This window comes from Ranitomeya variabilis, chromosome 8, assembly GCF_051348905.1.
Source record: "Ranitomeya variabilis isolate aRanVar5 chromosome 8, aRanVar5.hap1, whole genome shotgun sequence".
In the NCBI taxonomy this organism is placed as follows: domain Eukaryota; kingdom Metazoa; phylum Chordata; class Amphibia; order Anura; family Dendrobatidae; genus Ranitomeya; species Ranitomeya variabilis.
Genome location: NC_135239.1, coordinates 468,408 through 491,077, shown reverse-complemented (window position 1 = coordinate 491,077; position 22,670 = coordinate 468,408). Strand labels below are relative to the sequence as shown.

Here is a 22,670-nt window from a genome sequence, read left to right as displayed (position 1 = left end):
TGTAGATTATGAGCCCTCACGGGCAGGGTCCTCTTTCCTCCTGGATCAGACGTGACTTGTATCGTTTAAGATTACTGTACTTGTTTTTATTATGTATATCCCTCCTCACAAGTAAGGCGCCATGGAATAAATGGAGCTATAATAAATAATAATCCTTCTCCTAGATTACCAATATGCCGTAACCAACAAAACTAGAGCAATACCCTACATAAAGAGGGGGTCCAGAAAAAGCTGCAAGAGTGCACAACCATCAGGCTACATTTTCCTCACCCACCGCCTACAATGCATTAGCACGAGAGCCTAGTAATACAGGGTCTGGCAAACAGAAGCACCCAGGGTTACATATAGCAGCAATTAGAAGCCATCACAGAAGGGATTTTGTTTTTCATTTTTTCACAGTGAGCCAGCCAATGGTAAGAGGAACATGTTTGGTTGCAAACCCCCGAGGGATTGTGCATCCCTGTATTCCATTGTAACCCTGTTGCAGAACTTTAATAATTCAAAGCATGATTGTAAGTCATTCCAACGGTAGGCGTGCACTTGGCTCTTACCTCGGAGGCATCCGCTCGGCTTGCGTTACTTGAATATGTTGAATTTTCCACCTAGAAACAAGGATACTTTGCTGAGCCTGTAGCTACCAAACCAAAGACATAGGCCACTGGATCAGACACTCACCATACCACCCTCCTTATAATGCAGACGACTGCTCTCTAGGGCAGCCAGTCTCTGGCTTAGGTTAGCCATGGTGAAGTCCATGTGGAGGAGCCGCTGGTCATTCTGCTTCACATACATCAGCAAAGTGCTGTTCAGACTCTCCAAGGAGTCCTGAACCTGCAGCATAGAATAGGAAGCAATCATAATCCCACCCCAGACACCATACCACCCAGGACAGAGAAGGTGAGTGATAGCGATCCTACCTGAAGAACACTACTTATGGCTGTAGCTGAGGGCTCAGATGTGACCTGCAAAAGATGACCATGAAGGTGAACAAGCATTCCTCCCCAAATGGACGGTGTCGTGGAGAGAAGCGATCTACTGGTGGCCACTCACATCGCTCTGAAGAGCCTCTACTTTCTTCTTCTGTTCCTCTGCTGCTATCTGTAATGTCTCCACATCATGATGGACACTGGTCAACGTACTGCCCAAAGTAGCCACACTCTGTAGTAGAAGAAAAGCAGGCACTGCATACTCTATGCAAACAATACAGTGGGTACGGAAAGTATTCAGACCCCTATACATTTTTCACTGTTTCATTGCAGACACTTGGTAAACTCAAAAAGTACATTTTTTTCTCATTAATGTACACTCTGCACCCCATCTTAAATTTTTGCAACTTTAATTAAATATCACATAACTGAAATATCACATCACATGGCCGTAAGTCTTCAGCCCCTTTGCTCAGACACTCATGTAAGTCACATGCTTTCCATTTCTTTGTGATCCTCCTTGAGATGGTTCTACTCCTTCATTGGAGTCCAGCTGTGTGTAATTAAACTTATAGTTTAAAAAAAAAAAAAAAAAAAAGTGGTCAATTTAAGGAGCGCTATGGCTATAGAGCACACTGCAATAGATTAGTGGTAAACAAACCTTTTATTGAACCACTACGCGTTTCGGCAGCGGACTGCTACCTTCCTCAGGTGGATTTACAGTGTAGGAAGTGACACATTAAATAGGGGTAGTGACCAATGGGATGGAAGCATTCAATGATGTTGATTAACCCTTTGTATACAAGCAGTCAGCTGTCAGAAATGCAGCAATAAAACCAAGAAAAAAAAATTAAGTAAAAAAATGATCAATTAATAGTGATATAAAATGTACAATATACAGATGTAGAAATATGTAAAATATAGCAATATCATAAAATATAAAATTTAACCAAAAGCTAATCTATTTCAAAGTGATTAAACCCCCTATTCACCTGCAAAACGTTTTTTACAAACTATTTATCACACAATCTAAAAATACTAATAACAGATTATACTGTAGCATATAAAATTCGTATTTAAAACTATAAGAACACAAAGAAAATATGAGTTGATCCATTTATTTTTTCTTTCTTTATTAATGTCCTACCATGCTAGTGGTGACCCAGCCTCAACCTGCTTAGCATCTGCGATCTGACGAGGAAATGCACATTCCGTCCTTTTCTAATCATTACCATACAGTGCATGTCTTTTATCCGTACTACTGTTACTTAGCCACATTTAAAGATCCAAAAACTTTATTTCTTTATCAAGTTGCTATAACGATTCAGAGCAGTAACAGCTACTTGATCTATAATTATAAGTTTTAAGAATTTTGGGTCTTTCTGATGGAAAGTGCAAAAATGTTTGGACACACTATGTTGTTGAAACCCATTGCGTATATTGTGATGATCCTTGTTTAATCTAACATGCAGCTACAGCACAGACATTGCGACACCCCAAAAGGTCTGTGCTGTAGCACAATTGTTGCTGGAGCCACATCTTTCAGATCACAAACCACTGGGGAAAGCTTCACCATCAATTGCAGGGTGGACTGTCTTCCACTTATGTTGTTTATCTCCTGCAAGACACGTACGGCCTACAATATGTGGGTCGCACTATTCAGACGATGCAGGTTAGATTAACCCCTTAGTGACAGAGCCAATTTGGTACTTAATGACCGAGCCAATTTTTACAATTCAGACCAGTGTCACTTTAAGAGGTTATAACTCTGGAACGCTTTATCGGATCCCACTGATTCTGAGATTGTTTTTTCGTGACATATTGTACTTCAAGTTAGTGGTAACATTTCTTCGATATTACTTGCGATTATTTATGAAAAAAATGGAAATATGGCGAAAATTTTTAAAATTTTGCAATTTTCAAACTTTGTATTTTTATGCCCTTAAATCAGAGAGATATGTCACAAAAAATAGTTAATAAATAACATTTCCCACATGTCTACTTTACATTAGCCCAATTTTGGAAACAATTTTTTTTTTTGTTAGGGAGTTATAAGGGTTAAAAGTTGACCAGCAATTTCTCATTTTTACAACACCATTTTTTTTTAGGGACCACATCTCATTTGAAGTCATTTTGAGGGGTCTATATGATAGAAAATAACCAAGTGTGACACCATTCTAAAAACTGCACCCCTCAAGCTGCTCAAAACCACATTCAATAAGTTTATTAACCCTTTACGTACTTCAAAGGAACTGAAACAATGTGGAAGAAAAAAATGAACATTTAACTTTTTTTTGCAAACATTTCACTTCAGAACCATTTTTTTTAATTTTCACAAGTGTAAAAACAGAAATTTAACCACAAATTTTGTTGTGCAATTTTTCCTGAGTACGCCGATACCCCATATGTGGAGGTAAACCACTGTTTGGGCGCACCGCAGAGCTTGGAAGTGAAGGAGCACCGTTTGACTGTTTCAATGCAGAATTGGCTGGAATTGAGATCAGACGCCATGTCGCGTTTCGGGAGCCCCTAATGTGCCTAAACAGTGGAAACCCCCCACAAGTGATACCATTTTGGAAACTAGACCCCTTAAGGAACTTATCTAGATGTGTGGTGAGCACTTTGAACCCCCAAGTGCTTCACAGAAGTTTATAACGTAGAGCCGTGAAAATACAAAATCGCATTTGTTTTCACAAAAATGATTTTTTCGCCCACAAATTCTTATTTTCTCAAAGGTAACAGGAGAAATTAGACCACAAAAGTTGTTGTGCAATTTCTCCTGAGTACGTCAATACCCCATATGTGGGGGTAAACCACTGTTTGGGCGCACCGCAGAGCTTGGAAGTGAAGGAGCACCGTTTGACTTTTTCAATGCAGAATTGGCTGGAATTGAGATCGGATGCCATGTCGCGTTTGGAGAGCCCCTGATGTGCCTAAACAGTGGAAACCCCCCACAAGTGATACCATTTTGGAAACTAGACCCCTTAAGGAACTTATCTAGATATTCGGTGAGCACTTTGAACCCCCAAGTGCTTCACAGAAGTTTATAACGTAAAGCCGTGAAAATAAAAAAATCGCATTTTTTCTACAAAAATGATCTTTTTGCCAAATTTTTATTTTCACAAGGGTAACAGGAGAAATTAGACCACAAAAGTTGTTGTGCAATTTCTCCTGAGTACGTCAATACCCCATATGTGGGGGTAAACCACTGTTTGGGCACACCGCAGAGCTTGGAAGAGAAGGAGTGTCGTTTTACTTTTTCAATGTAGAATTGGCTGGAATTGAGATCGGACGCCATGTCACGTTTGGAGAGCCGCTGATGTGCCTAAACAGTGGAGACCCCCCACAAATGACACCATTTTGGAAACTAGACCCCTTAAGGAACTTATCTAGATGTGTGGTGAGCAATTTAAACCCCCAGGTGCTTCACAGAAGTTTATAACGTAGAGCCGTGAAAATAAAAAAATCACATTTTTTCTACAAAAATGATCTTTTTGCCTCCAAATTTTTATTTTACCAAGGGTAACAGGAGAAAATGGACACCAGAAGTTGTTGTACAATTTGTCTTGAGTACGCCGACACCCCGTATGTGGGGGTAAACCACTGTTTGGGTGCATGGCTGAGCTCGGAAGCAAAGGAGCGCCATTTGACTTTTCAATGCAAAATTGACTGGAATTGAGATCGGACGCCATGTCGCGTTTGGAGAGCCCCTGATGTGCCTAAACAGTAGAAACCCCCCAAAAGTGACCCCATTTTGGAAACTAGACCCCCCATGGAACTTATCTAGATGTGTAGTGAGAACTTTGAATGCCCAAGTGCATCACAGAAGTTTATAATGCAGAGTCGTGAAAATAAAAAATATTTTTTTTTAACAATAAAGATTTTTTAGCCCCCAAGTTTTTATTTTCACAAGGGTAACAAGAGAAATTGGACCCCAAAAGTTGTTGTCCAATTTGTCCTGAGTATGCTGGTACCCAATATGTGGGGGTAAACCACTGTTTGGGCGCACGGCAGAGCTCGGAAGAGAAGGAGCGCCATTTTGGAATTCAGACTTTGATAGAATTGTCTGTGGGTGTTATGTTGCGTTTGCAGAGCCCCTGATGTACCTAAACAGTAGAAACCCCCCACAAGTGACCAAATTTTGGAAACTAGACCCCCTAAGGAACTTATCTAGATATGTGGTGAGAACTTTGAATGCTCAAGTGCTTCACAGAAGTTTATAATGCATAGTAGTGAAAATAAAAAAATATTTTTTTCCCCCACAAAAAAGATTTTTAGCCCCCAAGTTTTTATTTTCACAAGGGTAACAGGAGAAATTGGACCCCAAAAGTTGTTGTCCAATTTGTCCTGAGTATGCTGGTACCCAATATGTGGGGGTAAACCACTGTTTGGGCGCACGGCAGAGCTCGGAAGAGGAGCGCCATTTTGGAATTCAGACTTTGATAGAATTGTCTGTGGGTGTTATGTTGCGTTTGCAGAGCCCCTGATGTACCTAAACAGTAGAAACCCCCCACAAGTGACCAAATTTTGGAAACTAGACCCCCTAAGGAACTTATCTAGATATGTGGTGAGAACTTTGAATGCTCAAGTGCTTCACAGAAGTTTATAATGCAGAGTAGTGAAAATAAAAAAATATTTTTTTTTCCCACAAAAAAGATTTTTAGCCCCCAAGTTTTTATTTTCACAAAGGTAACAGGAGAAATTGGACCCCAAAAGTTGTTGTCCAATTTATCCCGAGTACGCTGATGCCCCATATGTGGGGGTAAACCACTGTTTGGGCGCACGGCAGAGCTCAGAAGGGAGGGAGCACCATTTGACTTTTTTAGCGCAAAATTGGCTGTCGTGTTTGGAGACCCCCCTGATGTACCTAAACAGTGGAAACCCCCAAATTATAACTCCAACCCTAACTCTAACACACCCCTAACCCTAATCTTAACCCGATCCATAATCCTAATCACAACCCTAACGATAATCACAACCCTAACCCCAAAACAGCCCTAATCTCAACCCTAACCATAATCAAAACCCTAAATCCAACACACCCCTAACCCTAATCCCAAACGTAACCCTAATCCCAACCCTAATCCAAACCCTAATCCCAACTCTAACCCTAACTTTAGCCCCAACCCTAACTTTAGCCCCAACCGTAACCATAACTTTAGCCCCGTCGTCACAAAAAAAGTTCAATGTAACCTTTTTTTTGTACGTCGCGTCCGCCATTTCCGCGCATGCGTGGCCGTAACTCTGCCCCCTCCTCCCCAGGACATAGACTGGGCAGCGGATGCGTTGAAAAACTGCATCCGCTGCCCACGTTGTGCACAATTTTCACAACGTGCGTCGGTACGTCGGGCCGACGCATTGCGACCGCCCCGTACCGACGCAAGTGTGATAGAAGCCTAAGGCTACTTTCACACTAGCGTCGTACTCGGCCCATCGCAGTGTGCCGGGCCGACGTACCGACGCTAGCGTTGTAAGCGCCGCACAACGGGTGCAGCGGATGCTGTTTCTTCAACGCATCCGCTGCCCCATTGTGAGGGGAGGCGGGGGCGGAGTTCCGGCCGCGCATGCGCGGTCGGAAATGGCGGACACGTCGCACATAAAAGTTACATGTAGCTTTTTTTGTGCCGACGGTCCGCCAAAGCACGACGCATCCGTCGCACGACGGATGCGACATGTGGCAATCCGTCGCAATGCGTCGCTAATGCAAGCCAATGGAGAAAAAACGCATCCTGCAAGCACTTTTGCAGGATGCGTTTTTTCTCCGACGCATTGCGACGGAAGCCAAAAAACGCTAGTGTGAAAGTAGCCTAACCCTAACCCTAAATTTAGCCCCAACCCTAACCCTAGCCCTAACCCTAACTCTAGCCCTAACCCTAGCCCTAACCCTAACCCTAACTCTAACCCTAACTCTAACCCTAACCCTAACTCTAACCCTAACCCTAACTCTAACCCTAACCCTAACCCTAACTCTAACCCTAACCCTAACTCTAACCCTAATTTTAGCCCCAACTCGTCTTCTCCTGCCGTCCGGCAGATGGCAGCAGATGGCGGGCGCACTGCGCATGCGCCCGCCATAAGGAAAAAGCCGGCTGGCAGGAGAAGACAGAAGAGGACCCAGGGACACCGGGTGAGTATGTTAGGGTCCCCGAATCCCCCTATTTCTCTGTCCTCTGATGTGTGATCACATCAGAGGACAGAGAAATACAGATCGCTTTTTTTTTTTTTTTTTTGCGGTCGCCGGTAAACTATTAATTACCGGCGATCGCAAAACAGGGGTCGGTGCAAACCGACCCCGATCATGTTCTTTGGGGTCTCGGCTACCCCCGGCAGCCGAGACCCCAAAGATCTTCCGGGTGCCGGGCGTACTGCGCGTGCGCCCGCCATTTTTTCCCGGAAAAAAGATGGCGGCGCCCATGGGGACCCACGAGGAGCACCGGGGGAGGTAGGTAAGTATCGGGGGGCTATTGGGGGCCATCGGGGACCCTATTTCTCTGTCCTCCGATGTGCGATCACATCGGAGGACAGAGAAATTAAACGGCACATCGCGTTTTTTTTTTTTTGTTGCGACCGCCGGTAAACGGTTAATTACCGGCGATCACAACTCGGAGGTCGGTAAAAAAACCCCGAATCATGTTCTCTGGGGTCTCGGCTACCCTCGGCAACCGAGACCCCAGAGAAAATCCGACTCTGGGGGGTGCTATTCACTTTTTCCACAGCGCCGTTAATTAACGGCGCTGTGGTTTAAGTACCCTTAGCGGCCGCCGTTAAAAGGCGTATCGGCGGTCGTTAAGGGGTTAAACAAGCATCGTCACAATATACGCAATGGGTTTCAACAACATAGTGTGTCCGAACATTTTTGCACTTTCAGACCCAAAATTCTTAAAACGTATAATTATAGATCAAGTAGCTGTTACTGCTCCAAATCGTTATAGCAACTTGATAAAGACACAAAGTTTTTGGATCTTTAAATTGGGTAGTTTGAGTCCTGAGGGTCTGAATTTAACCATTGAGAATGTGGCTCAGTAACAGTAGTAAGGATAAAAGACATGCACTGTATGGTAATGATTAGAAAAGGATAGGAGGAAAGGACGGAATGTGCATTTCCTCGTCAGATTTCAGATGCTAAGCAGGTTGAGACTGGCTGGGAATCTCTGGTTAAGACATTAACCCCTTAATCCCATATGACGTACTATCCCGTCAAGGTGGGGTGGGCCTTAATTCCCACTGACGGGATAGTACGTCATACTGTTTAATGCGACATCGCGACTTAGGTTGCGGTGATCGCATTAAATTTCCGGCACCATCTTACCTGGAGGAAGATGGCGCCGACATCCCCGGGCCTGGCTCCGCCCCCCAGGCCTCTGGATCGCTGTGATTGGCTGTTCAATTCTGAACAGCCACGGGAATCTCCTATATATAATAAAACATAACTTTTAATAATAATGGTATAAAAACCGTTTCATGGACGACAAATGTGATAAAGTGCAAACAGTGCTCAAAATACCAGTGCAAATTAAAAAAATGGTTTTGTCTCTTTCCCAGGGAAATCTACCTAACTTGTGGTGGGTACAATTATTGAGCCTGACTTGGGGACTGCCCTTGTCAGGGCAGGAGCAATACAGGGGCACGACCGGGATAGAATAGAAAAATATTTCTTTTCCCCTCCCCCGGTGTACAATTGAAAGCTCCTGCAAAAAAGAGACTGATTTGGTGAGACAAAACCATTTTTTTAATTTGCACTGGTATTTTGAGCACTGTTTGCACTTTATCACATTTGTCGTCCATGAAACGGTTTTTATACCATTATTATTAAAAGTTATGTTTTATTATATATAGGAGATTCCCTTGGCTATTTGTGATTGATCATATTTGAGGAGTCTTTGGGGTATCTATATTTGATACACCCTAGAGTTTTTGTTCTGCTTCTGCATCAATTCTGAACAGCCAATCACAGCGTTCCTCATTGTTTCAGCCAATCGGAGCGGCTGAAACAATGAGGTCGCAGGCTAGGATCGAGTACCGATGTACTCGATCCTAGGGCCGGTGCCTGGCAACGCCAGGCACCGGCAAAACCCCCCCCGGATTGGCGCGATCGCCGATCGTATCGATCGTCCCAATCGCAGGGCACAGCGGCGGTATTACCGCTGCTGTGCCCTGCTGTACTGGCCTGGATCGGTGCTGCAATAGCACCGATCGTAGGCCAGAGCCTAGGGCAGGCCCAGCAGGGCCTGCAGGAGCTGATTGGCGTGATCGATGCGATCGAAGATCGCGCCAATCACAGGGCACAGCGGCGGTATTACCGCGCTGTGCCCGGCTGTACCATACGCCCAGCTCCCTGCTGTCCCCTGCTGTAGCGGCCTGGATCGGTGCTGCAATGTGTTGTGAATTCTGCTTTTGGGCTCCCTCCGGTGGTTTTAGGTGGTAATGCAGTTGCCCCTGAGTTGCAGTCCTGGTCAGGTGTATCTGCTGATTGCAGTTCTGACTGGGGTATTTAGGCGTGCAGGATTCATTAGTCCTTGCCAGTTGTCAATTGTTGTTGGGAGGTGTAGGACCTCTGCCTGGTTCCTCCTGCCTTTCTGCCAAATCAGCAAAGATAAGTGTCTGTTTTTTTTTCCTGTGGCACACATGTTGTGTGCTTCACAATTCAGTGCTATTCTTTGTGTTTTCTTGTCCATCTTAGATTGTGTCAGTATTTTCTCAGTCTTGTTGGATTCTCTGGAGTGGCAGATATACATTCCATGTCTTTAGTTAGATTGTGGAACTTTTTGTATTATCTGCTGTGGATATTTTTTGAAGGGTTTTAATACTGACCGCCTAGTAATCTGTCCTATCCTTTCCTATTTAGCTAGAGTGGCCTCTTTTGCTAAATCTTGTTTTCTACCTGTGTGTGTCTATTCTTCTCCTACTCACAGTCATTATTCGTGGGGGGCTGCCTATCCTTTGGGGGTCTGCTCTGAGGCAAGGTAGCATTCCTATTTCCATCTATAGGGGTATTTAGTCCTCCGGCTGTGTCGAGGTGTCTAGGGTATGTTAGGCACACCCCACGGCTACTTCTAGTTGCGGTGTTAGTTCAGGATTGCGGTCAGTACAGGTTCCACGGACTCCAGAGAAAGTTTCATGCGGCTCCAAGATCACCAGATCATAACAGCAATGGCACCGATCACAGGCCAGTGACTAGTGCAGGCCCAGCAGGGGCCGCTGTGTGCCCTGCTGGTGACCTGGCAGTGACCTGCCTAGGATCGGAGGGATCCTAGGCAGTTGCCATGGTCACCAAGCCCTGCAGGGATTGGTGGGATCGATGTTATCATTCGATCCCACCAATGACAGCTCACAGCAGCGGTGTGACCGCTCTGTGACCTGTCTGTCACCTGCAGGTGACATGTGTGACCGCTCTGCAGGGGTCCTCACTCTAGCTGAGGGACTCCTGCTGAGCGGTCACACAGCCAGATCCTGTCTTGCTGGGCCTTGTGGTGCTACAGAAGCCTGTAACACCACAATCCCCTGCAATACAAAAAAAGCGAAAGAAAGAAGAAAGAAAACCAAAGAAAGAAGAGAGACTACAAAAGGTAAGTGCTAACAGCCCCTACCCGGTCTCACTTCACCCCCCCATCCACCCATCCCCCCCTTCCCCCCTTTTTTACCCCCTCCGTCCCTCTTTGCGCCGCCTCCGTGCGCACGTTTAGCAGCCGCCGAGCGTTGATTGGTGACGCAGTTCACCGATCAACACTCGTGCTCCCTTTTTTCCAGCAGCCCCCTTTGCCCAATTCCGTACACCCATCCCGCAGCCGCCAAACTTTGATAAGTGATGCAGTTCACTTATCAGAGCTTGTGCCTGCCGTTTTCCTTTTTTTTTTTCACCACACCTGTGCGCACACCCAGCAGCCGCCGAACTTTGATAAGCGACGCGGTTCACTTATCAAAGCTCTCATGCCTGCCGTTTTTTTTTTTTTTTTTTACACATCCCCGTGCGCTCACCCAGCCTCCACATCTGACCCTTGCCTTCCTTTTCTTTTTTTTCCCCCCACATCTCCGTGCGCTCACCCCGCCGCATCTAACCCGTGCTTTCCTTTTTTTTTGTTCCCCACATCTCCGTGCGCTCACCCCGCCGTGTCTAACCCGTGCTTTCCTTTTTTTTCCCCTCACATCTCCGTGCGCTCGCCCCGCCGCGTCTAACCTGTGCTTTCCTTTTTTTTTCTCCCACATCTCCGTGCGCTCACCCCGCCGCGTCTAACCTGTGCTTTCCTTTTCTTTTTTTTCTCACATCCCTGTGCAGGCACCCAGCAGCCGCTGAACTTTGATAAGTGACGCGGTTCATTTATCAGAGCTCTCGTGCCTGCGGTTTTCTTTTCACATCCCCGTTCACACACCCAGCAGCCGCTAAACTTTGATAAGTGACGCGGTTCACTTATCAGAGCTAGGGCCTGCTGTTTTATACTTTTCTTTCACAGGTATTTTTTTTTCCTTTAGCTTTTTCTTTTCAGAGTAGTTTGCACCAAGCACTATCCCCCCACACTTACACATAGTTACCAATAAAGTACACCCAAGCACCACACTTACAAAAAAAATGTCCCGCTCGTCCCAACAGCGCTATTCAGCGGAGGAGGCATATTCTTTCCTTGCCTCCGACACTGGTAGCGAGGGAGAGGATCCCACTTTTCTTTATTTTTCTGATTCTTCCTCATCCTCTTCCCACTCCTCATCTTCCTCCTCCGGCCCTGCGGAACCGCCACGCAGACGCCGCAGGACAGAAGATGAGGCTAGGCCCATCGTTGATGAAGATGAAGCGCCCACCATTGCTGAAGACGAACCAGCGCACCCCACTGCGGACCCCATATGGACCTCGCCACCCGAAAATTACGAGCCACTGATTCCTGATTTTGTGGCAGAATCAGGAATCAACTTTGACACCACCGGCCTCACAGAACTAGACTTTTTCAAAGTCTTTTTCTCTGAGGCTTTCGTCAACCTCATGGTGGAGCAAACTAATCTGTATGCTCGGCAATTTTTGGACCAAAACTTGGGTTCATCATATTCTAACTGGTCTCCTGTAGACGCAGTTGAAATGATGCAGTTTTGGGGCCTGGTCCTCTACATGGGGATCCTGAAGAAGCCTGAACTTCGGCAATATTGGAGTGTGGATATTTTATACAACACTCCAGTATTCAGAATGGTCATGACCCGGACGCGTTTTGAGGCCATCCATAAGTTCCTGCATTACAACGATAATGCACAGGGTCCCGCACGAGATGACCCCAACTTTGACCGTCTGTTCAAAGTTCGGCCGGTCATCGAACACTTCAACCAAAAGTTTGCAGAAGTGTACGTGCCTCAAAGGGACATCTGCGTGGATGAGTCCTTAATTCATTTTAAGGGGCGGCTTAGATTCCGTCAATACCTGCCCAGCAAGAGGGCCAGGTACGGAATCAAACTCTACAAGCTGTGTGAGAGTACCTCAGGGTACACCCACAGCTTTAGAGTCTACGAAGGGAAGGACAGCAGGATTGAACCGCCTGAGTGTCCTTCTATCCTGGGAGTGAGTGGGAAAATGGTGTGGGATTTGGTGCACCCACTGCTGGATAAAGGTTATCACCTCTATACCGATAACTTTAATTCCAGCATCCCACTCTACAAATCTCTCTTTGCGCGAGGTACCGCAGCCTGCGGTACTGTCCGCAAAAATCAGAGAGGCCTCCCGAAGACACTACTTGGGCAGATTCTCAGAAAAGGCGAGAGCAAAGCCCAATGTAGCGACCACCTGCTGGTTGTCAAGTACAAGGACAAAAGGGATGTCCTTCTGTTGACCACCATACAGGGTGATGGCAGCGCCCTCAGCACTGTACGGGGTACCTCTGCACAGGTCTTCAAACCGGACTGTGTACTTGGGTACAACAAAAACATGGGGGGCGTTGATCTCTCCGATCAACTCCTCCAACTGTACAGTGCTTTGAGAAAGGCCAGGGTGTGGTACAAAAAGCTGTCCGTGCACATCGTACAAATGGCAATGCTCAACGCTTTCCTGCGGTCACGATGTGCACGCAACACCGATACGTCGTACCTTCATTTCCAGGAGGTAGTAGTTAAGGCCCTGATGTTTGGCACGAGGGAAGGAGCGGGCCCCAGTACTTCTGGAACAGAAGGTGCACGTATCGTACCAGGCCAGCATTTTCCTGGGGTGGTCCCGCCAACTGAAAAAAAAAAGGTAAGCCGCAAAAAAGGTGCCGAGTGTGCTACAAAAGAGGAATTCGAAGGGACACCATCTATCAATGCGACACCTGCCCCGACAAACCTGGCCTGTGTATGAAGGATTGCTTTAAATTGTACCACACCTCCATGCACTACTAATTTACTTTACAGGAAATAGAATAATTCCAAAGTTGGCACATCTACGTAAGTTATCTGGGAGTCTACTTTCCAAAATGTTGTCACTTGTGGGTTTTTTTCCTGTTTAGGCACATCAGGGGCTCTGCAAACGGAACATGACGCCCGCAGACGATTCCATCAAAGTCTGCATTCAAAAACGTCAGTACTTCCCTTTCGAGCCCCAACGTGTGCCCAAACAGTTTTTTCCCACATGTGGGATACCAGCGTACTCAGGACAAATTGGACAACAACTTTTGTGGTCCAATTTCTCGTTACCCTTGGGAAATTAAAAAATTGGGGACTAAAAGATCATTTTTGTGGGCAAAAAATAGGATTTTTTATTTTCACGCCCGGGCGTTATAAACTTTAGTGAAACACTTGGGAGTTCAAAGTTCTCACCACACATCTAGACAAGTTCCTTAGGGGGTCTAGTTTCCAAATTGGGGTCACTTGTGGGGGGTTTCCACTGTTTAGGCACATAAGGGGCTCGTCAAACGGAACGTGACGGCCGCAGACGATTCCATCAAAGCCTGCATTCCAAAACGTCACTACTTCCCTTCCGAGCCCTGACGTGTGCCCAAACAGTAGTTTTCTCCCATATATGGGGTACCAGCCTACTCAGGACAAATTGGACAACAACTTTTGTGGTCCAATTTCTCCTGTTACCCTTGGGAAATTAAAAAACTGGGGACTAAAAGATCATTTTTGTGGGCAAAAAAGTCATAGTTACTCACCGTTAACGGTGTTTCTCGGAGCCCATGACAGCACTACGGAGAGAGGGGATCCGCCCTTCAGGGACAGGAAACCTACAGATAAAAGGGCGGTACCTCTCCCTCGCATCAGTTGGTTTACAGAGCATCAGAGGACCTCCAGGTTAGTTGCAACAGAGAGAACATTATTTTATAACATTTCTTAATAGAGGAACCCCGTGCCTAAACGCATAGTGTATACATCATATAAATTATATAAATTATATTTTAGAAAAAGTGCTCACCGCACTCGTGATGGGAGGGAATAAGCAGGTGCTGTCATGGGCTCCGAGAAACACCGTTAACGGTGAGTAACTATGACTTTCTCGGTCTCCCATGACAGCACTACGGAGAGAATTGCAGAGATTAAGCTTAGGGAGGGACCACCGCCTCAAGGACCCTTCGTCCGAAGGTTAAGTCAGATACAGAGGCTAGATTTAGTCTATAGTGCCTAAAAAAGGTTGATGGTGATGACCAGGTGGCCGCCTTACAGATTTGCTCTATTGATACCTCCGACCTCTCAGCCCATGAGGTAGCTACTGCTCTTGTGGAATGCGCTTTTATACCATCCGGGATTGTATTCCCCGAAGATGAATATGCCAAGGCTATTGCCTCCTTAATCCATCTGGCTAAGGTCCCCTTGGACGCCCGGAATCCTTTTCTGGGACCCTGAAAACAGATAAACAAAGAGCCTTCCTTCCTATACTCCCTGGTGGAATCTAGGTATTGGACTAGGCATCTTCTAACATCTAGATTATGGAAGTTTAGCTCTTTCTCGTTTTTCGGGTCTGGACAAAAGGATGGTAGGGATACCTCCTGTGACCTGTGAAATTTTGATGTCATCTTTGGCAAGTAGGCTGGGTCGGGTCTAAGAATGACTCTATCATCCAAGATTTTAGTGAAAGGTGGATTAGAGGAGAGGGCTTGGATGTCACTTATACGGCGCGCAGATGTTAGAGCTACTAAGAGAATAGTTTTAAGTGATAATGTTTTCATGGAAATCGTTTGTATGGGTTCAAATGGAGGGCCCGTTAATGCTGAAAGGACTAAATTTAGGTCCCATGAGGGTGTTTTTTGAATAACTAAGGGTTTTGATCTTGTAACCGCCTTAATAAATCTTATTACCCATGGGTTAGCAGCAATGTTTTGGTTATATAAGGCTCCTAAAGCTGCTATTTGTACCTTAAGGGTACTGACTGCCAGCCCCTGCTCCAGACCTTTTTGTAGGAACTCCAGAATTTTAGGAATTGAAGGCCTGTCCTGGATCTTTACCTTGGAGACAGATAGGAATTTCCTCCATGTTTTCCCATAAATTTTAGTGGTGATGGGCTTTCTACTTTTTAAGAGTGTAGCCACTAAGTTATCTGAGAAACCTCTTTCTCTTAATAGTCCCCGTTCAAAAACCAGGCTGTCAAATGGAGGTTCGACTCCTGTGGGTGGAAGATTGGACCTTGATGTAGAAGGTCTGGCATATCCGGTAGAACCCACGGGTCTGATATCGATAGTATCCTTAGCCAGGAAAACCATGCTCTTTTTGGCCAGAATGGGGCAATCAGGATCATTTTTGTTTTGTCCTCTCTGACTTTCCGAATGACTGCTGGAATCAGAATGGTTGGCGGAAAGGCGTATGTCAGTTTGTGTGTCCATGGAATCAGAAAAGCATCCAGAGCCTGGGGATTCCCTTCTGGGCTTAGAGAACAAAATTTGCCTACTTTTTTGTTTTTGCAATTGGCGAACAGGTCTATTGTTGGTGTCCCCCACATTTTTGTGATCTGATTGTAGATGGATTGGTTTAGGGACCACTCGCCTTGTTTTAACTGAGTCCGGCTCAGGTAATCTGCCCTTTCGTTGTTTGAACCCTGGATGTGTAGTGCCGAGAGGGATAGTAAGTTTTCTTCCGCCAGTTTGATAATTTTGGCTGAAGAACTCATCAGTGAACGAGACCTTGTTCCCCCCTGGTGGTTTATATAGGCTACAGTCACTTTGTTGTCCGAAAGAACTCGGACATGGTGTCCCTGAATATCGGCTAGGAAAAAAAGAAGAGCATGATATACCGCCCAAAGTTCTTTTTGGTTTGAGGATGCCAATAGTATTTGATCTGACCAATTTCCCTGGGCTATTTTGTCCCCCAGGTGGGCCCCCCACCCTTTGGGGCTCGCATCGGTTGTTATTATCCGAGAGATGTTTGGTACCCAAGGGACTCCCTTTGACAGGTTTTGGTCTTTTCCCCACCAGAGAAGGGAATGAATAACTGACGAATCTAGGGTGAGCCGGTTTTCCAATTTGTTTTTTAGTAATAATTGCCATTCCAGGATGTGCCACTGAAGCTCTCTTGTATGAAATTGCGCAAAGGGTATCGCTGGTAGGCATGAGGACAGAGAGCCCAGAAGCGACATTGCCCTCCTTAGAGTCATTGAGGGATTGTGTAATGTTCGCGCTATCATGGACAGTATGTTGTCTTTTTTGGGACCCGGAAGCCGGCATTCTTGGACCCGAGAGTCCAATGTCAGTCCTAGGAACTCTTGTACTTGACAGGGTTCCAATTTCGATTTTTTTACGTTTATAAGCCATCCCAAGTCCGTCAGGATGGTCATCACTTGGTCTCTCTTTTCTCTGCAACTTTGTGCTGAGTTGCTTGCGATAAGAAAGTCGTCCAGGTAAGGGACTATTAGTATATCTTGTTCCCTCACGTGGGCCATCATTTCCGCTATTATTTTTGTAAATATACGTGGGGCTATTGAAATCCCGAATGGAAGAGCTTTGTATTGAAAAAACCTTATTTGGCCCTTTATGGAGACTGCCATCCTGAGGAATTTTTGGGATTGATTGTGGATGGGCACATGATAGTATGCGTCGGTTAGATCTATTACGACCATGTAGCAGTTCGGGAAGAGAATCTTTATAGTGGACCTTATCGTCTCCATTTTGAATTTGTAATTTATGACGTATCTGTTTAGGTTTTTTAGATTTATAATTGTCCGAAAGGACCCGTCGGGCTTTGGTACTAAAAATAGAGGGGAGAAAAACCCCTCCCCTACCTCCTGAGGAGATATTTCCCGAATCACCGATTTTTGTAGTAGGGTCATGATTTCCTCCTCTAATGCAGTCTGTTCTGCAGCCGAAGATCTTGTTTTTGTTATCACATAGTTCCGGGGAGGGAAAGACACAAAATCTATTTTTAGGCCATACCGTATGAGATTTAGGATCCAGATGTTGTTGGAAATTTTTTCCCAGGCGGGAAGGAACGATGTTAGTCTTCCTCCCACCGGAGGATAAATGTCATTTGGAGAACTTTTTGTCACGGGAGGTGTTGCCAAAGAGGTAACCCCTATCCCTTCTCCTTCCTTCTTCCCACTTATTCTGCTCTCTGGGGGGTCTACGACGAAAAAATCTGCGGCTCCGAAAAGACTGTTTAAAAGGAGTTGGACCCAGATTTGGAAACCCCTTCTTCTTATCCCCCGCCTTTTGGAGGATGTCATCCAGGGTTTCTCCGAATAAAAAATTGCCCTCACATGGGATAGAACATAATTTTAATTTTGTCTGTAGATCTCCCGGCCAGCTCTTTAGCCACAAGGTTCTTCTGGCAGCGTTGGAAAGAGCAGCGGCCTTAGATGTTAGGCGTACAGAGTCCGCCGAGGAGTCTGCCAGGAACGCTGCTGCTGCTCTCATTGCAGGGAACGAATCCAGCAATTGTTTTCTGGGTAACCCGTCTTTGATCTGACTTTCCAGCTGGTCGATCCACACCATAAGGGATCTTGAGGTGCAAGTAGCTGCAACAGCAGGTCTCAGGCTACCCCCAGCTGATTCCCACGCTCCCTTGAGGAAAGTATCCGCTTTTTTATCTAGTGGGTCTTTGAGGGTACCCATGTCCTCGAATGGCAGCGCGAATTTTTTCGAGGCTTTGGCCACTGCAACATCTAGTTTTGGTGCCTTATCCCAGAAAGAGGAAGCCTCATCCTCGAAGGGATATTTTCTTTTAAGGGAGGGTACCGAGGAATTTCTTCTGTCCGGTTTCTCCCACTCTTTTTTAATTAATGTCTGGACATTAGGATTTAGGGGAAAGGTTCTTCTCTTTTTTTGTCCCAGACCTCCAAACATCACATCTTGGGCCGTTTTGTCGGGTTTGGGATCTTCCACCCCCATAGTAGCCCTAACTGCTCTCACTAAGGAATCCACTTCTTCTAGTGGGAAGCAATGTCGGCCCAACTCTTCCTCAGATGAGGAAAGGGGGGACTTTGAATCGTCCGAATCAGCATTTTCGGATGACGATCGGGCCGAGTGGGAATGTACTGATTCCTTCACCTTCTTCACCTCTTTTTTGGAGGATAGAAGGGCATTCTGAACCTCAGATCTGATTACGTTTTTAAGTTCAGAAGCGAAGTCGGGGGTCTCCTCACATAGTAAGCGTTGAATGCATGACTTGCAAAGCTTTTTCTCCCAGGTTACTGGTAAAGCTTTGTTACAGGTGGGGCAGACCCTATTTTTCCTTTTCTCCGTGCTCTTCTTACCCTAATAAGGGAGAAGAGGGAGCCCCATTATAAATATGTACATTCACGAAGATCACTCACCACCTGGACGTGGAGGCAGGTACCGGTTCTGGAGGGGGACTCGGGCCTGTTAAGGAAGGTGCTTGAGACGGAGTATCAGTCTTCGCAGCGGATCTGCTGCGCCGTGTGGAACGGCTGCTAGATCCACTCCTGGTGCTCTTTTGGCGCTGCTGCCCTGGCTGCAGCTCCTGTGGATCGCTGTCCTCCATGGTTACAGGGAGAAAGTGCGACCCTCATGTGCGCACAATCTCCCTTTTTGAAACCGGCGCCAATCCCCCGGCGTCTGCCGCACTTCCGGTTCCTGCTCCCAGGGAGAAGATTTTACTGCGCATGCGCGCGCGATGACCCGGAAGTCCTTGCCGCATTTCCGGTGCGGCGGCCATCTTTGTACACCCGGAGCGTGCAGCAGTTGGCGCAGGAGCTCCGGGTGATCAGCGCCCCTTCTTCCTATGGAGTCTGGCGGCGTTCTCCCCTCGCTCACCCTGAAGGACCCCTCGGTCCCAGCGGTGGCGGCTTCGGGAGCCGGACAAGCCGTGGCAGGAGCCTCCTCGCTGCCAGAACTCGACCGCCCGGTCCCGGTCTCGGTCCATCGGTCTTCATGTCAGGTACTGTCCGATAGAGAGGTTCCCTGTCAGGGACAGGAAACCAACTGATGCGAGGGAGAGGTACCGCCCTTTTATCTGTAGGTTTCCTGTCCCTGAAGGGCGGATCCCCTCTCTCCGTAGTGCTGTCATGGGAGACCGAGAAATAGCATTTTTTATTTTCACGCCAGGGCGTTATAAACTTTAGTGAAACACTTGGGGGTTCAAAGTTCTCACCACACATCTAGACAAGTTCCTTAGGGGGTCTAGTTTCCAAATTGGGGTCACTTGTGGGGGGTTTCCACTGTTTAGGCACATCAGGTGCTCACCAAACGCGACATGGCATCCAATCTCAATTCCAGCTAATTTTAGCTTGAAAAAGTCTTATGGCGCTCCTTCCCTTCTGAGCCCTGCCATGCGCCCAAACAGTGGTTCCGCCCCACATATGGGGTATTGGCGTACTCAGGACTAATTGGGATTAGGAATGCGTCCACGACCACTGGGTTCCCCAGGGGAGCTATGGAGCAAAAAGAGTCTACTTTTTTGTTTAGATGGTTTGCAAAGAGGTCTATCTCGGGTACACCCAACCTTTCTGTGATCTGGGTAAATACCGCCCGATTTAGCTCCCATTCCCCTTGTTTTAGACTGGAACGACTGAGGAAGTCTGCTTTGAAATTGTCCACTCCCTTTATATGCAGGCTTGTCAGGGATAGAAGACTGTTCTCGGCTATTTGTAGGATTGACTTGGTCACCTCCATTAGATTTTGTGAACGAGTACCCCCTTGGTGATTTAGGTATGATACCACCACCCAGTTGTCTGACATCACCCTGACATGGTGAGAGTGAAGGGCCCCCAAGAATTCCCGCAGGGCAAACTTGACCGCTAGAAGTTCCTTCATATTGGAAGATTTATTCGCTAGCGCTGACGACCAAGTGCCCTGGGCTACTAGATCGCCGAGATGAGCTCCCCACCCCGTGGGACTCGCGTCCGTGGTCAGGACCTTTGAAACAGGGAACACCCACGGAACTCCCCGGGAAAAAATTTCCTGCGATGTCCACCAGATTAGTGAGTGATTTGTTCAAGGAGATAATGTTAACCGCCCTTCTAAATGCCCCCCTAGAGAGACCTGTTCTGACAAGATTTGCCATTGGAGGTCTCTTGAATGAAGCTAAGCCCACTGGACTGCGGGGATGCATGAAGTCATGGAGCCTAAGAGGGATATGGCCTGGCGGAGAGTTATGGAGGGTAGAGATTGAATTTTTGATAGACTTTTTACTTTTTGTATTTTGTCCCCTGGGAGCAGACATTCCATTTTTATGGAGTCTAGGGTGAGACCTAGATACTCCTGGACCTGGGAAGGCGACAGTCTGGACTTTAAGTTTATTAGCCAGCTTAACTCCTTTAAAGAATGTATTACCGTTGCCAGCTGATTTTCGCAGTGTTGGGGGAGGAGCCTATCACCAGAAAGTTGTTTAGATATGGTACAATCAGGGTGTTTTGTTCCCTGAGATGAGCCATTACCTCCGCAATTAGTTTCGTGAAAATTCTCGGGGCTATGGCTAGGCCAAAAGGTAGGGCCGAGAACTGGAAGTGGCGTAACACCCCCCCCCCCCCCCCGATGTGAACTGCCATCCTGAGAAACTTTTGGTGATCTTTGTGTATGGGGACGTGGTAATACGCGTCCTTCAGGTCCAGGACTACCATGAAGCATTGAGGAAACAGCATTTTTATAGATGACTTTATTGTTTCCATCTTGAATGCTTGAATTTCTAAGAAATTGTTTAGGGTTTTCAAGTTTATGATCGTCCTGTAGGACCAGTCTGGTTTTTTTCTCAGGAACAGAGGGGAATAGTACCCTTGCCCTCTTTCTTGTGGGGGAACTTCCAGGAGCACTCCTTTTTCCACTAACTCAATGACTTTGTTCTCCAATGCCAATTGTTCCTCCGCTGAAGACCTTGGAGATGTCATCATAAAGGAGGGACGAGGGTATCTTTGAAACTTCAGTTTCAGTACTGATTCTATTATGCTCAGAATCCATTGACTGGAGGTAATTTTTTTCCAGGCCGAGAGAAAGAGAGACAGTCTCCCCCCCACCTGAGGCAAACCTTCATTGGGAAGGCTTTTTGTTATCGTTGGGATTTTTGTTAAAGATAAATCCCTTGTTCTTATTTTTCTTATCTTCCCATTTCCCCTGGCCTCTCCCCGGTTTTTACGGAAAAACCTCTTGCTCCGAAAGGGCTTCCTATAAGAGGGGAAACTCAGGGAGGGAAAAGACTTCTTTTTGTCCCCTGCTTTTTCCAGTATGTCATCTAGGGTGGACCCAAACAAAAATTCTCCTTCGCAGGGGATGGTACACAATTTGGCTTTTGTTTGCAAATCGCCTGGCCAGCATTTAAGCCAGAGAGCGCGCCTAGCCGCGTTCGAGAAGACCGCTGATCTAGCGGCTAATCTGATGGAATCGGCAGAAGCATCCGCCAAAAATGCAGCTGCCCCTCTCATTACAGGCAAAGTGTTCAGTAGAGTCCCGGGATGATTTCCCTTTAAGCTGGCCCTCTAGCTGATCTAACCAGATCATTAGGGAGCGGGATGTACATGCGGCTGCCACTGCCGGTTTTAGACCTCCTCCCGCTGCTTCCCAGGAACTTTTGAGAAAGGCGTCTGCCTTTTTGTCCATAGGGTCCTTTAGGACCCCCATGTCTTCAAAAGGGAGGGCGAATTTCTTTGATGCCTTAGCAATGGCGACATCTAGTTTAGGAGCTTTATCCCAGAAGGAACAGGATTCGTCCTCAAAGGGGTACTTCCTTTTTGGAGTTAACAGCGACTTTTTTTATGGGCTTTCTCCACTCTTTTTTAATTAGTGCCGATATCGCGTTATGAAGCGGAAAGGCCCTTTTCTTTTTCTGCTCTAGACCCCCGAACATAATGTCCTGAACCGATCTTTTGGGGTGGGAGTCTACTAGCCCCATAGTGCTCCTCACTGCTTTTATGAGACCATCAGTGTCTTCTAGGGGAAAACAACTGCGTCCCCCCAAGGAAGAGGAGGATGACGATGAAGAAGAGGAGTTAGAGGAAACTGAGCTTGAACTATCACTGTCTGTATTCGATGCCGGAGACGGGGACCTGTGTCTGGTCTTCCTCCGTTTTTTTCCCTTTTTTAGGGATCTAAAGGTGTCTTCTACCTGATCCTTGATCAGGGATTTTAGATCTGCTGCGAACCCTGGAAGACTTTCAGATACTGTTTGCTGTATGCATGTATTACATGGTCTCTTTTCCCAGGTAGATGGAAGATCTTCTCTACAAAGGGCACAGATTCTATGCTTAGATTTTCCTAAGCTTTTCTTCCCCTATAAAAGAGACAAATAATAACCTTACTGCCTCTGACTTTCACGAAGATCACTTACCACCTCAAGGACCCATAAATACCGGTTGGGGATGCCCTGGTGTCCTTTCTGTTGTCGCCGTTTTTGCTGCTGCTGCGGCGATACTGGTGGTGGTGGTGATTCTGG

At 46.5% G+C, this 22,670-nt stretch overlaps 1 protein-coding gene across 3 annotated transcripts in view; it reads right to left on the bottom strand.

Moving 5' to 3' along the window:
- The window catches only part of EFCAB14 (EF-hand calcium binding domain 14), a 48,673-nt gene that overhangs the window by 5,119 nt on the left and 20,884 nt on the right, over positions 1 to 22,670 (bottom strand). For all 3 annotated transcript variants that reach the window (XM_077276663.1, XM_077276664.1, XM_077276665.1), the window contains exons 5-8: positions 1,051 to 1,158; positions 918 to 962; positions 676 to 831; positions 552 to 602 (exon numbers count right to left, since the gene is read on the bottom strand). In XM_077276663.1, coding sequence (XP_077132778.1) covers positions 552 to 602; positions 676 to 831; positions 918 to 962; positions 1,051 to 1,158 — 360 coding nt within the window. The remainder of the gene's footprint in view (positions 1 to 551; positions 603 to 675; positions 832 to 917; positions 963 to 1,050; positions 1,159 to 22,670) is intronic.